General features: G+C 47.0%; 1 protein-coding gene across 12 annotated transcripts in view; it reads left to right on the forward strand.

Annotated features, from left to right (window-relative positions):
* Positions 1-15,342, forward strand: part of bcas3 (BCAS3 microtubule associated cell migration factor) — a 211,359-nt gene that overhangs the window by 139,576 nt on the left and 56,441 nt on the right. For 7 of the 12 annotated variants that reach the window (XR_015066690.1, XR_015066691.1, XM_085916434.1 and 4 more), the window contains 2 exons: positions 4,060-4,225; positions 4,318-4,415. The exons of 1 other annotated variant lie outside the window; for it this stretch is intronic. Coding sequence is in view for 7 of the 11 variants with exons in the window: in XM_085916434.1 (XP_085772560.1) it covers positions 4,060-4,225; positions 4,318-4,415 (264 nt within the window). In the remaining 4 variants the exon portion in view is untranslated. Of the gene's footprint in view, positions 1-1,556; positions 1,831-1,925; positions 4,226-4,317; positions 4,416-15,342 lie in introns of those variants that run through there. 4 more of the 12 variants (XR_015066692.1, XR_015066693.1, XM_085916436.1 and 1 more) reach the window with 4 other exon arrangements.

The raw sequence follows: 15,342 nt of genomic DNA on the forward strand, positions 1-15,342 counted from the left end.
CTTCGTCATCCCGTCATCAAATCTTTGTCCTTTATGTAAACAACCGACGCACCGCTGACGTCACTTGAAATTCAAATTACAGTAATCCCTTGCTACATTGCGGTTCGTTTATCACGGTTTCCCTTCCCCTCAAATTCACATATAAGTCGCTCCTCAGTATAAGTCGCCCCCCACCCAAATTAAGAACAAAACCACGATTTATAGTCCGAAAAGTACGGTTGTTAGGATACGTATTTTTAACTATTGATCTGACTCCAAATTGCGATCAACACTTAACACAAGTTGCTATGTCCCAATCCACACACTGGCGCACCTAACAATTTTGCGAGTTCGTTCTATCAAAGAGAAGACCAGTAGATCAATCAGACCGAATTTACCAATTGTTCATTCCTAACAAAGCGCACTAATACAGGCCTGGGTCCCGGGTCCCTCACACTAAAACTCGTGCGTTTTTGTGACCACCAAAAGACGACACATTCTTCCAGGTTGCCCAGTTTTAAAGATACACAATCTGAATATTAAAACATGCAAAACATTGTGTGATGATTGGTCGATGGCCATCTCCTCGCCGACGGGGTGTCATCACTCTGGTCAGTGGCTGGGCTTTCTCCTCTCGAAGCCCGACCACCTGGACGTGGTGTTGTTCTTTGTTCTCGTTCCTCACCGAACCATAGGTGTTATCATCCGGTACTCCCTTCGTCCCGTCCCGTACTCCCTTCGTCTGGTACTCCCTACTCCCTTCCTGGGCCTGTTCCACAACACTTCAAAGAAGACAAGTTCATGCAGTTTGCCTGCACATTCCTCACCCCCACCACCAATCCACACGAGCACTCCAATACTAGATATTATATTGATATGATTATAAGTTTAACACAACCTTAAAAAATATGTTTACAAACTGCTGAAAGCACACTTCTGTTTACGGTATAAATCGAAACTATTAAAAAAAAAACTGTGAAACTATGGGGGAAAAACGGTGACTTATAGTCCGAAAAATACGGTAGATACTTTGTTAACGTCTAGGGGGAAATTCAGTTGCCAGCGGTATAAATTAATAATTCAATACATAATTAAACATAGATAATATAAACATCAGGCACAACAAAAAACGTCAGACAAAAGAGAGGAGAATCTCATCAAATAAATGAATAAACACCAGATCAGTGACGTGCAGGAGGCAAGGGAGGCCGTGTCTCCCCTGCCATCATGAAAAGGGAAAAAAAACAATTCAATTGTTTTTATTATAAAGTCATTTTCCTTTTAATTTCAGTAGTTTTGTTTCATTTTGAACCAAAATCGCTGAATTTTTATGGTTATTTTAAAACCGAAAACGATTCGCTCGGAGGAGCCAATTTCCTGCCTTGCCTCCTCTGAGGATTGCAAAATCACACAGCTATATGCTGACAGGCTATGCAGTTACACTGAACTGCTGTCTGATGGTGTCAATAGCCTGCCACTGAAGCTACTCCTCCACCCAGTAGCGGTGCTGTACAGTGGGGGTTTGGGGTTGCCTTTGATGGACAGCAGCCTGGCCAACACCCGCTATTCTGCCACAGACGCCAGATCAGGAAGCTCTGAGCCCACAACAGAACCTGCTTTTCTCACCAGTTTGTCCTGGCAAGAAGCATCCCTCTTTTTGAGGTTGCCCCCGCCCCCAGCACGTCACTGCAAAGAAGAGGGCGCTCGTCACAACAGATTGATAAAACGTCTGCAGCGTCACATTGGAGACATTGAAGGATGCCAACCGCCTGGGAAATACAGCCGTCCACATTGTCCACATGAGCAGACCAGTAGAGTTTGTCATTCAGCAACACTCCAAGATATTTACAGGTCTGCACACAGTCCCCATTGATGGTCACCGGCTCAGGATGAGGCCTGGGCCTCCTGAAGTCCACTACTATTTCCCTGGACGTGGCGGTGTTTAGGTGCAGGTGGTTGGAGCCACACCAACTGGCGAAGCACCGAACCAGGGTCTTGTATTCCTTCTCCTGTATATCTCGAATACAGCCAACAATCGCAGTGTCGTCTGTAACCTTCTGCACTTAGCAGAACTCAGAATTGTACTGGAAGTCAGAGGTTTACAGGGTGAATAGGAAGGGAGAGAGCACCGTTCCCTGCGGACCTCCCACGTTGCTCCTCATCATGCCTGACCTACAACCTCCCATGCGCACATACTGAGGTCTGCCTGTCATGTAATCCATGATCCACATCCTCAGGTCTGAGCTCACGCCCATCACCAACATGTAGTCTTTCAGGAGCATAGGGTTAATGGTGTTAAAGATGCTAGAGAAATCCATGAAAGCAATCCTCACAACCCCTTTTCCCTTGTCCAGGTGAGAGAGAGATTGCGATCCAGCATGTAGGCAACAGCATCTTCCGCCCTCACCTTCTCCTAATGCGCAAATTGTAGAGGGTCGAGAGCATGCCGAACCTGAGGCCTGAAGTGGTGAAGCCACAATCACTCCAGAGTCTTCTCCACGTGTCATTCAGCTGGTTTGCCCTCTCCACACCATCGCTATTGGTGACACCTTGCTTTGGGTTGCAGCCGGCCATCAAACTCATCCCGTCCCTCACCTCCTTCATGCTGTTCCGCTGCAGCTTCTGATCTAACGTCTTCCTATAAAATGAACTCGCTATCTTGAGCTGGGCCCTGAGCTCCCTCTACACTTGCTTGAGCTACTGCTTATCACTGTCCTTGAAGGCCCGCTTCTTACGATTCAGGAGGCCCTTGATGCCACTCTTAATCCAAGGCTTGTTGTTGGCATAGCACTGCTGTTGGGTCTTCAACATTCACAAAGAATTTCACAGAAGCAGAGAGTTGTCTTCAATGGCTACAAAGCTTTTGCTAAAGGACGGTAATCAAACAACAGCAAGTGTTGGAAAGAAAGAAAGAAAGAAAGAAAGAAAGAAAGAAAGAAAGAAAGAAAGAAAGAAAGAAAGAAAGAAAGAAAGAAAGAAAGAAAGAAAGAAAGAAAGAAAGAAAGAAATAGATACATTTGAATTTGAAATTTGATTGCTTGACTGAATTATTGGCAAAAAAGTAACAGGCACCCTATGTGGCTCAAGGGGGCATACAGGCAAACTGGCAAAAGGGTGTAGCTGCACGTTTGGTCGTAAGGATATGAGAGCAGGTGTGTGCCGTGTACATGGGTGAGTCTTTGGGTGTGTGAATGTGATTCTTTTGTTTGTGATGATTGTATGAAGCGCGTGAAGGGTGTGTGGGGTGTGTGTGTGTGGTTCTGCAACAGACAGAAATACAGCACGTAAGTCAACGTTCAACTTCTGACATGACACAACACTAGTAGACGGCACACATTACATAACTAACTGCGCATAACGGTTCTGCTATACTAAATAAACAACCATAAATGAAATACTGTCAGCAACACACCAAACATAAGTCATCGAGACAACAAAATGCATTTGCTGGCGGCTGTTAGTCACCGTGCCGCTGCATAATGGCTACTCGTACGATGCGTACTTAAAGGAGTGTGCCGAAGCTATCAATCAAACGGTGCACAGACGAAACAAACCGCAATCAGACAAACGGCACAACAGTAGACAGTAGTAACAATATACTCACTTTTTGTCAAAGACGCACATGATCACAGCAACATACTCAGTTGATATCAGCAACCTTTAACTTACCTTTATGGGTATCCTTAAATCTTCTTTTTCTTTTGGCTTTTCCCCTCAGGGGTCGCCACAGCAAACCATCTGTTTCCAGATGGTTCGCATGAGAAAGTTTGGTAATTTTTTTTACGTCGGATGCCCTTCCTGACCCAACCCTCTGCATTTACCCGAGCTTGGGACCGGCACAGAAAAGACACTGGCTTGGGCCCCCAATGGCTGCATTTACCTCCATGTCCAGAAAATTCACAGCCCAAATGCATTAAAACCATTCGACCAGAGCCAGGACAGAACTGACAAAGCTGTGCATTAGTCACATGATTGATAGATTGAATGACACTTTTGGTTGATGGTTACAATTTTCACCAGTTTATGATGAGGCCTAAATTATGCATTGCTTTCTCTAAATTGTTTTCATCCTCTTTACAGATAAATCAAGGCAAACCATTTTCGACTCCTTGTACATCATCAGCTGCTATGGTAACTTAGTAGAGCATGTTCTCGAACCTCGGCCAGTAAGCACAACACAAAAGATAAGCCATGACACTGCTTTAGAACTTCATACCTCTCCAAAGGCATGCTGGACTTTAGCAAGGTGACCCTTTTTTTTAACACATCCCATATTTTAACAAAGTATTAAATAAACCAATTATGCTTTTTGGTGGGGTTTTTTTTCATCCAAAACAGAACTCCACAGTGGAATGAACTGCAGCCACCCTTCACCTCCAACCATCCACTAGTTTTGGCCTCCAATAATGTGCAGTACTGTCAGCACTTTTTGGCAGGTAAGCCTGATTAAGTTGGCATGGTATTATCCTAAAAATATACAGTGCAGATCATACTGGTACATTTAGTTTTCACATTAAAGATGCACGATGACATGACAGACCGACGTTTAAACAAACATGTAAAGCATGAAACATCCATTGTTGAGGCAGCCGACCGGAGCTGTGGCCGTAAGGTGGTCAGTGCCTGTCGTGGCGGCAATCCCCGAACCCGCTGGTGGACACCGGCGGTAAGGGATGCCGTCAAGCTGAAGAAGGAGTACTATCGGGCCATTTTGGCTGTGGGACTCCGGAGGCAGCCGACAGGTACCGGATGGCCAAGCGGAATGCCATGAAGAATGACTTCTAGATGGCTTCAAGGAGATTCTGGTCCACCATCCGGCGTCTCAGGAGGGGGAAGCAGTGCACCGTCAACACTGTTTACAGTGGAGATGGCGTGCTGCTGACCTCGACTTAGGACGTCGTGAGTCGGTGGGGAGAATACTTTGAAGACCTCCTCAATTCCACCGACACGCCTTCCATTGTGGAAGCAGGGCTTGGAGACGCTGAGGTGTACTCTCCAATCTCTGCGGTCGAAGTCACTGAAGTAGTTAAAAAATTCCTCGGGGCAAGGCCCCAGGGGTGGATGATATCCGCCCAGAGTTTTTAAAGGTTCTGGATGTTGTGGGACTGTCCTGGTTGACACGCCTCTGCAACATCGCGTGGACATCGCGGGCGGTACCTCTGGATTGGCAGACTGTGGTTCCCCTCTTTGAGAAGGGGGACCGGAGGGTGTGTTCAAATACAAAGGAATCACACTCCACAGCCTCCCTGGTAAGGTCTATTCAAGGGTGCTGGAGAGGAGGGTCCGTCGGGAGGTCAAACCTCGGATTCAAGAGGAGCAGTGTGGCTTTCGTCCTGGCCGTGAAACAGTGGACCAGCTCCACACTTTCGGCAGGTTCCTCAATGGGACATGGGAGTTCGCTCAACCAGTCCACATGTGTTTTGTGGACTTGGAGAAGGCGTTCGACCGTGTCCCTCGGGAAGTTCTGTGGAGGGTGCTTCGGGAGTACGGGTTGCCGAACCAACTTCAGTCCCTGTATCACCGATGTCAAAGTTTCCGGCAGTAAGTCGCATTCGTTCCCAATGAGGGTTGGACTCCGCCAAGGTTACCCTTTGTCACCGATTCTGTTCATAAGTTTTATGGACAGAATTTCTAGGCGCAGCTGAGGCGTTGAGGGTGTCCGGTTTGGGGACCTCAGTATTGTGTCTCTGCTTTTTGCAGACGACGTGGTGCTGTTGGCTTCTTCAAGCTGTGATCTCCAGCTCTCACTGGAGCGGTTTGCAGCCGAGTGTGAAGTGGTCGAGATGAGGGTCAGCACCTCCAAATCCGAGTCCATGGTCCTCGGTCAGAAAAGGGTGGAATGCCCTCTCAGGATCGGGGATGAGACCCTGCCCCAAGTGGAGGAGTTCAAGCATCTTTGAGTCTTGATCACGAGTGAGGACAGGATGGAGCGTGAGATCGACAGGCGCATCGGTGCAGCGTCGGCAGTAATGTCATGGTGAAGAGAAAGATGAGTCAAAAGGCAAAGCTCTCAATTTACCAGTCGATCTGTGCTCCTACTCTCACCTCTGGTCACAAGATATGGGTCTTGACCGAAAGAACGAGATCCAGGATACAAGCGGCCAAAAATGTGTTTCCTCCGCAGGGTGTCCGGGCTCTCCCTGAGAGATAAGGTAAGAAGCTCGGTCATCTGGGAGAGACTCGGAGTAGAGCCGCTGCTCCTCCTTGTACTTGTGCATCACTTTTAACAACAGGCAGTTGTAGAGAATGTCGTGCGGTCATCCGGTAACCGGAGGGTCTACTATTCTATTCCCGCTCTGCTCGAGTCATGTGATCTTGCGTACTTCGGCAAGACAGTTCACTCAACTTGCTTCCATTGCCACTCACACTGATGTGTAGGAGAGGACTGGCTGCTACACTTCTGTCAGTGTGAATGTGTGAGCATATGAATAATCCATCCAATTTTTCTTTAGTCTGGTTGGTAGTTGGTGAGGTTAAGCTTCATGCAGGGCTTTCAACCGCTAAACGTGATCGTAGGTTGGACTTGATGTTTCTAAGATGTGAAAAGGATTGCTCACATGAATATGTATATCCAAACATGGTCAATACACCAATACTTACAGGCTTCATTGTGTCGTATGTGACAGGAAGCACGTTTTGATACCAGGTTGAGATTTTTTCATTTCTGTCCACATGCTTGCTTGCCAACTCTGCTTTCTGTCGTGTGATTGTTTCCAAATCTTCATTAAGTGACTTGAACTTATCCACCCACATTTCTGGGGCTTTCAGGTCAGCCATTTCAGCTTCAAAAGATCTGAGGGAGACATCAGGAATGTAACTTAGGTCGGCTGTGTTCAGTGAACACTCATTTGGATGGGTGATGAACTTAAAAAGACGAGCGTGCTCACAAAATTCTCCAACGTGTGCTTTGAGACTGGATGTGAAGCCAGCTAGTTGGTGGAGATCAATGTTTTGAGTGGGCTCACTTGGTGTGCATGCATCTTTAAATTCTCTCAGTTTTTCAAAATGTAGTCAACAACCTGTTTTAAGATCCTTGATAAAGAGCTCCAGCTTGTTTTCAAAAGCAAACACGGCGTGTTGAAGCGATAACACTATTTGTGGGCTCACTTGCTGTGCATGCATCTTTAAATTCTATCCATTCTCCAGCCTGTTTTCAAAAGCAAACACGGGGTGTTGAAGGGATAACACTGTATTTCCAATGCCTTGTATTTTCACGTTGAGCTGGTTCAGATGTTCAGTCATATCCACGAGATAGTAAAACTTGAGGAGCCACTCAGTTTTGGCTAGCTCAAGATTCTTGATGCCTTTGATTTAAAGGAAAGTCTGGATTTTGGTCAGGCAAGACGCAAAACGGCTGAGCACTTTCCCTCTTGACAACCAACGCACATTGCTGTGCAAAAGCAGACCGTGATAGTTATTTCTAACTTCATCCAGCAGTGTTTTAAACTGGCGATCATTTAAGGCTCGGGCAACTATAAAGTTGATCACATGAATGACCAGCGACATCACTTCGCCAAGCTGCCCATCACACATCTGAGCACAAAGTGCCTCCTGGTGTAGAATCCAATGGAAACTTAAGATGGATCTTTTTTCATGTTCACGGAGAAGCGCCACAATTCCCCACCATACACAGAGCACTATCAGTACACACTGAAAGAAGTTTATCTATAGGTAGATTTTTTTCATAAGCGAAGTCCATGAAAGACTTGAATAAATCTTCTCCTCTTGTGGACCCTTTTATTGGCAGAATAGCAAGACTTTCTTCCCAGAGTGTGTCACCAGCGGCATATCTTCCAAACACTGAACTGCGACAAAAGACTCATCCAAAGCTAGGGAAAAGAACGGAGCTGCATTTATGTCCTTCACTTCCGTGTCCTCCTCATGGTTTGCCATCATGATGGTACGATCATGAACAGTTCTTGCCGACAGAGGCATGTCTTGTATCTGTTTTATTATCTTGTCTTTGTTCAGAAGATCATCAAAAAGTTCATTGGCTACATCCAGCATGAACGTTTAAGCATACTCGCCATCTGTGAATGGTTTTTCGTTCCTGACTAAAGATCCAGCAAAACTAGCGAAATTAGTCACCTTGCTGTGTCCATACATGAAGTTGTTTCTGACTAGCTTGCACCCTGCTCAACAGCTCTTGCAGTATTTGCTTTGAGGATACTGATGGAGAAGTACAGAAATGGTCAGAAGGAGCTGCATTGTGTCTTTGTAGATCTGGAGAAAGCATATGACAGGGTGCCCAGAGAGGAACTGTGGTATTGTATGAGGAAGTCATGAGTGGCAAAGAAGTATGTGAGAGTGGTACAGGATATGTATGAAAGCTGCAGGACAGGAGTGAGATGTGCTGTAGGGATGACAGAGGAGTGGGACTGCATCAATTGCATTGCTATGGTGATGGACAGGCTGACAGATGAGGTCAGACAGGAATCTCCATGGACCATGATGGTTGCAGATGACTGCGATCCATAGTAATAATAATAATAATAATAATAATAATAAATTATATTTATAACGCACTTTATATTCGGAGGAATCTCAAAGTGCTACATGGCAAGTAAAAACAAGAATAAAAAGCAAGGACAAGTATAAAACAACTGGACGACAACCAGGATATAAAAACAGGAATTACAGAAATGCCAAAGTAAAGAGGTGAGTTTTAAGTCCGGTTTTGAAAGAGTCAGTGGATTGGGGTGCTCTTAGGTGGTCGGGGAGGGAGTTCCACAGTGTGGGGGCTGCATGGCAGAAGGCCCGGTCGCCCATGGTGCGCAGCTTGGTGTTGGGGACATGGAGAAGGTGAGAATTGGATGAGCGGAGGTTTCGGGTGGCAGATTTGGGGGCAAGGAGTTCTTTGAGGTATGGGGGAGCATGTCCGAGGATGCACTGGTGAGTGAGGAGGGCGATCTTATAATTTATTCGAAATTTGATGGGGAGCCAGTGCAGAGAACGGAGGATGGGTGTGATGTGGTCGCTTTTCCGCACCCCCCAGCGCAGTTTTGGATGTACTGGAGCCTCTGGAGGCTCTTGCTAGGGATCCCGATGAGGAGTGCGTTACAGTAGTCTAGCCTGGAGGAGACAAAGGCGTGGACAAGTTTCTCAGCATCTGTCAGGGTAAGTGTGGGGCGGAGTTTGGAAATGTTCCTGAGGTGGAAGAAGGAGGTTTTGCAGATGTGTTTTATGTGTGACTCTAGGTTGAGTTGAGAGTCCAGTATCACACCCAGGTCGGTGACAGTGGCTGAGAGGGGGATTGTGTGACCGGCGAATGAGATGCTTGTGATTGGGCAGGTATGGATCACATGGCTTGGGTTTTATCGCTGTTGACTTGTAGGAAGCTGAGATTCATCCACGCCTTTATCTCCTCCAGACACAGTGAGAGGATGGATGAGGGAGATGGATGAGGCTGGGTTGCAGAGGGTGGGGGGTTGAGTTTGAGGTATAGCTGGGTGTCGTCCGCGTAACAGTGATATGAGATGCCGAACTTCCTGATTATATTGCCAAGGGGTAGCATGTAGAAAATGAAGAGGGTAGGACCGAGTACAGATCCCTGGGGGACACCGGAGGTGACTGTGTGTGTGTCTGATTTTTTCTCTCCCAGGGAAACGTACTCGGTTTGGTTCGAGAGGTAGGACTGAAGCCAGGTTAGAGCAGTGCCAGAGAATCCAGTGGAGTGAAGTTGGTTAAGGAGGATGTTGTGGTGGACAGTGTCAAATGCAGCGGAGAGATCCAACAAAATGAGGAGTGACGAGGAGCCTGCATCGGCAGCCATGAGAAGGTCGTTGGTGACCCTAACAAGGGCTGTTTCGGTGCTGTGGCCAGAGCGAAAACCGGATTGAAATTTCTCAGCGATGTTATTGCGGGTGAGATGGGCGTGAAGTTGGGCTGCTACCACTTTTTCCAGAACCTTGGAGAGAAATGGGAGGTTTGATATTGGCCTGTAGTTGGCAAGGTTGTCCGGGTCAAGCGAGGGTTTTTTGAGCAGGGGGGTAATAATGGCTGTCTTCAATGCAGGGGGTACAGAGCCAGACTGGAGTGAGAGGTTGATGACATTGGTTATTAGGGGACTGATAGCTGAGATTTGATGTTTGATGAGGGCTGTGGGGAAAGGGTCCAGGGCACATGTGGAGGGTTTCATCTTTTTGATGATGTCCTCTACCTCCGACTGCAAAATAGGGGAGAAACAGCGGAGAGGCTGGACTGACCCAGGTGGAAGGAAGGGGAGTGGAGGTGAAGTGGAGGGGCCAGAAGAGGAGAGGAGCTGGGTGCGAATGTTGTCAACCTTAGCGGTAAAGAAGGTCATGAAGTTATTGCACACTACCTCTGAGGATTCCGTTGGAGTGGTGGGTTGGGGTTTGAGAAAGTGGTTGATGGTTGAAAATAGCTGTTTTGAGTTTCCAGGGGTATTGTTTATGATGTTGGAGTAGAACTGGGCACGTGCAATCCCAAGGGCTTTTGAGTAGGCCTTCTGATGTTCTTTATAGGCCTGTTTGTGCATGGTCAGACCTGAGGCATTGAGACGACGCTCCAGGATGCGTCCAGTTGACTTCATCAGCCGCAGCTCACTGGTGTACCAGGGGGCTGAGCGTGAAAAAGTGACTGTTTTGTGTTTTATGGGGGCGTGGATACCTAGAAGTTTGGCCAAAGAGTTATTGTAATGATCCACTGCCTTGCTGACTGATGGAAAGGTCGCGGAGGAGGAGGAGAGAAGCAGGAGGTCCTGTGCTAAAGTGTCTTGGTTGATGTATTTGAAATTTCTGAAAGAGATTTGCCGCTTGGGTTTGGAGAGGGGGCGTGGGAAAGGCAGTTCCATTTGAATAAGTTTGTGGTCAGACACACCAACCTCGTGAACTTGTAGGTTGCTTATGGCCGATGAGGAAATGACAAGGTCAAGTGTATGCCCTTTGTCATGGGTGGGGACATTTACATGTTGAGTGAGGTGTAAACAGTCCAATAGTTGCAACAGGTCAGAGGCAGGGGGGCGGGAGGGGGTGTCGACATGGATGTTAACATCACCTAATGTGATTAAATTAGAGGAAGTGGAGGTACAGAGGGTAGTGAGTAGATCGTATAGTTCTGGAATGAAAGCGGAGTTTGGTTTAGGAGGGCGGTAAATAAGTAAAACTGTGACAGGATACGGAGGTTTACATTTGAATGCAAGGGATTCGAATGAGGAGTGATCAGGTAGAGGGAGGGGGGACAGCTTTAGATCAAGACGATAGAATACAGCAAGGCCACCGCCAAGGCCAGTGCTGCGGGGTTTAGTTATGTATTTATAACCAGAGGGACAGGCTTCGTTGAGGAATTGATAGACATCCGGTGGTTGCCAGGTCTCAGTCAGGCACATTATGTCTAAGCCTTTGTCCAGGATGAGGTTGTGAATAAATGATGATTTATGGGTGAGTGCTTGGATGTTGAGGAGATCCATTTTGATTGTGGATGTGGGGCTGCGTTTAGGTAGGGGGCGAAGAAGAGAGAAATCCACTCCACGTCTTCTGTTCCACATGAAGTGCAGTCCACTGTTTATTGGAGTGAAATCCAGTTCGTTTTGTCCTGGCCACCCCGGGGCTGCTCCGTGTTGAAGTCCGTTCCGTGCCAGAGAGATATCCATTCCGTGTTTTTCCGGCAACCCGGTGTCTGTCTTGAGTCGGAGCCCGCTCCGTGTTAGAGTGGACTCCACACCATGTTTTTCAGGCCACCTGGAGTACTGCAGCCCCGCTTGGTTGCTACAATAAGATCCAAGTGTGCCGGGTCTCTGATGACGTGTTGGACATGCGACGGGATATCGGGCGGTGGAGGAGCAGATGGGTGGAATAGCGTTATGGGCAGGTTGGGAGAAAACAAAGTTACGATGGGTACTTCTGTGGATGTAACGAGGTCTGCGGAGAGGTCCGAGTTCTTTGATGACTGAGACACACCCTGGAATGGTGTGATTACTCAGCTCCAGCAAGCGGGGGATGGAGTAAGTTAATATAGTGCCGGTTGGAGAAAGCTGAACTTGCGTGTTAGCCATTTGCTAGGCTAATGGCTAAAAAATAAATAAATAAAACACTAAAAACACTAAAAATAAACTAATTCTGGTGGAGAATTAAATAAAACACTAAAAACACTAAAAATAAACTAATTCTGGTGGAGAAGCGGCGAACAATCAGCGCCAGCGTCCTCTCCTCAGATTGCTCACACAGGTGTCACCAATCACAGTTATGATGATAACTGATAACTGCCGGCCTTCCTGGGGAAGAGAGTGGCAAGCTTCTATGTCATTCTCATTTATGCTGATGTGTTTTTTTTGTAGGAATTCTATCACTTGCTGCTGCACTGTATCTTCTTGATCACTAAGCTCTGTTCCCCTGGTCACAGCTCCTCACCTTGCCGCACCTGCGTATGAGCGGGGTTGAATAACATTCAATCGAGTAAATTGTTCTAGATCAGAAACCCTGTTTTCCAGTTGATCAATCTTCACATCCTTTTCTTTGTTTAGTCTTTTTAGTTCCTTGATTTCCTTCATCATATCCATTATAGAATCTTGCTTGATTGTCATGCTCTCCATTTGGTGGCTCATGAACTCCACTGACTTTCTAAAAACCTCATTAGAACGCTTTAGTTCTTCCACATCCTTTTCCAAAGCACACTTCTCTAAGCAGTGCCTGTAAAGTACAAAAAATAGCGGCAGTACAGGGCTAAGAGTGCCTGGCACTAACAACCAGTTGCAGATGGTGACTGCTTAGCTTCGAGGATTTGGGTAAAGACACACAGGGGCTCCACCTGGAGCCCACTGCGTTGATATGGTTTATCCATCCATCCATCCATCCATCCATCCATCCATCCATCCATCTTCTTCCGTTTATCTGGGGTCGGGTCGCGGGGGCAGCAGCTTTAGGAGGGACTCCCAGACTTCCCTCTCCCCAGCCAATTCATCCAGCTCATCCCGGGGGATCCCAAGGCGTTCCCAGGCCAGCCGAGAGACATAGTCTCTCCAGCGCGTCCTGGGTCGTCCCCGGGGTTTCCTACCTGTGGGACATGCCCACAACCCCTCACCAGGGAGGCGTCCAGGAGGCATCCTGATGAGATGCCCGAGCCACCTCATTTGGCTCCTCTCAACGTGGAGGAGCAGCGGCTCTACTCCGATTCTCTCCCGGATGACCGAGCTTCTCACCCTATCTCTAAGGGAGAGCCCGGACACCCTGCGGAGGAAACTCATTTCGGCCGCTTGTATCCTGGATCTCGTTCTTTCGGTCACGACCCATAGCTCGTGGCCATAGGTGAGGGTAGGAGCATAGATCGACCGGTAAATCGAGAGCTTTGCCATTTGGCTCAGCTCTCTCGTCACCAGAGAAGTAGGAGGAGGAGGAGGAGGAGGAGACACACATGCATAACGCACTCAAACTGTCAGTATCCATAATGGGCAATTGAAAAGGGAAAACATGCACAAAATAAGTATAAACACACTAAAACTAAGAAAACAAATACACTCTACACAAACAAACCTGCCATAGTCACACTGCCATAGATCAGTGGGGTGACAGAAAGCATTCAGAAAGCCATGAGAAAACACACCGGTCAAAACTACACACAAAACTCAGACTTTGTCAGACCTCAGAACAAGATAAAACCAGAACACAAATGGGACATAGTATATCAAATACCATGCTTATTATGCAATAACACATATATCGGGGAGACAGGGAGACAGTTTGGAACATGAAAAAAAAAAAGAACATCAAAAATAATGTGAAAAGAAGATGGCCAATAGACAAACAAGAGTAATAAAAGAACAAGCGGAACCGGAAAATCTCAAATCAGCCATATAAAACCACTGCAAGAGACAAAATCATATCATGGGCTGGAATAATCCGTGCTGAAAGCAACAAATACCAGCGCTGGATCAGAGAGGCAATCGAGATCCGGAAACGAGGTCCAAGGAGAATGAATCGGGACGAAAGGAGCATACACCCTGTTACACACTTGAGATGCAGTCCTGGAGAGGGCGTCAGACAGTAGGGGATGTAAATTCCTCCTTCTGTCTGGTAAAACCAAGTGGCAGCCTATAAGATGTGTCACCTTTCCATCATGTGACATTTCTGAGGAAGGCTACAGAAAGTGGCCGAAACATGTTAGGCAAGTACACAAACTCGCCTCTGTCTTACTAAAAGAAAATATCATTAAATCTATTTTTTATGCGTTTGTGTGTTGTTTGAGCAGACTCTGCCATGCTCCACAGTTGGAATGTTTTGATGGTGCTGTGGGGGTTAGTGAAGGGTTTAGTGTTACTAATAACTCAATTTTAAATTACTCTATCCACACAATGGCACTGTGGAACGTTTAAACTCCTCACAAGAATCAATCTTTTTTTTGGGAGGGGGCGGGGGGGAGTGGCGCCCTCGTCCAATGTCGCACATTTTAATGGTATTCCTTCTTGTTAAAATTTTACTTTAACAGAGATCTTAGCATGTTACAGGTCTGCCTTCAAAGGGGAAAGCAGTACAGTGCTGAACCTTGCCCTACATTTAAAGTATCTGTCTAGCATCATAAATTAATGAGCTTTTGATGAGGTTTTTAGAGACAGTTTTGTGAACATTCCAAGCTTCATGCAACTTAACAATTTTTAATTGTTGATGTTTTGAGAGCTATTTTGGGCGAAGGTTAGGTTACTAAATTGTGGCAATGCTCTCAAAATGTGTGTGTCTGCGCACGCATGTGTAAGTAGTAGGTAGCGAGATGACTGCCGCCTAACTGTAGTTAGCTTGTCTTTGAACAGACAAAGGTCGTTGTGTCTTGGATCTTTCGAGCTATCTGCTCCTCTGTGCACTTACCAGTTGAAACCAGTTAGGTCACATTATGCTCCTACGTGGGTGTAGCTAAGCCAATATAAGAAAACTGATCATTTTGGAGAAGACAGACCGCCTTTAGTATCTGGCAAAAAAAAAGGCTTCATGGCCGTGTCTCAAACTTTCTGGTATGCATTAAATCACAGGTGTCACAGATTCTAGGGAAATGGAATGTCACCTCTCTGGCTGGAAAGGAGCCCGAGCTGGTGTGTGAGGCAGAAAGGTTCCGACTAGACATAGTCGGACTTGCCTCCACACATAGTTTGGGCTCTGGTACAAGTCCTCTCGAGAGGGGCTGGACTCTCTTCCACTCTGGAGTTGCCCACGGTGAGAGGCATCGAGCAGGTGTTGGCATACTTATTGCCCCCCGGCTGGGCGCCTGCACATTGGGGTTCACCCCGGTGAGCGAGAGGGTAGCCTCCCTCCGCCTTCGGGTGGGGGGACGGGTCCTGACTGTTGTTTGTGTCTATGCACCGAACGGCAGCTCAGAGTACCCACCCTTCTTAGAGTCCCTGGAGGAAGTGCTGGAGAGCGC

The sequence above is a fragment of the Syngnathus leptorhynchus genome, chromosome 7, assembly GCF_054491065.1.
Source record: "Syngnathus leptorhynchus isolate UIUO chromosome 7, UIUO_Slep, whole genome shotgun sequence".
In the NCBI taxonomy this organism is placed as follows: domain Eukaryota; kingdom Metazoa; phylum Chordata; class Actinopteri; order Syngnathiformes; family Syngnathidae; genus Syngnathus; species Syngnathus leptorhynchus.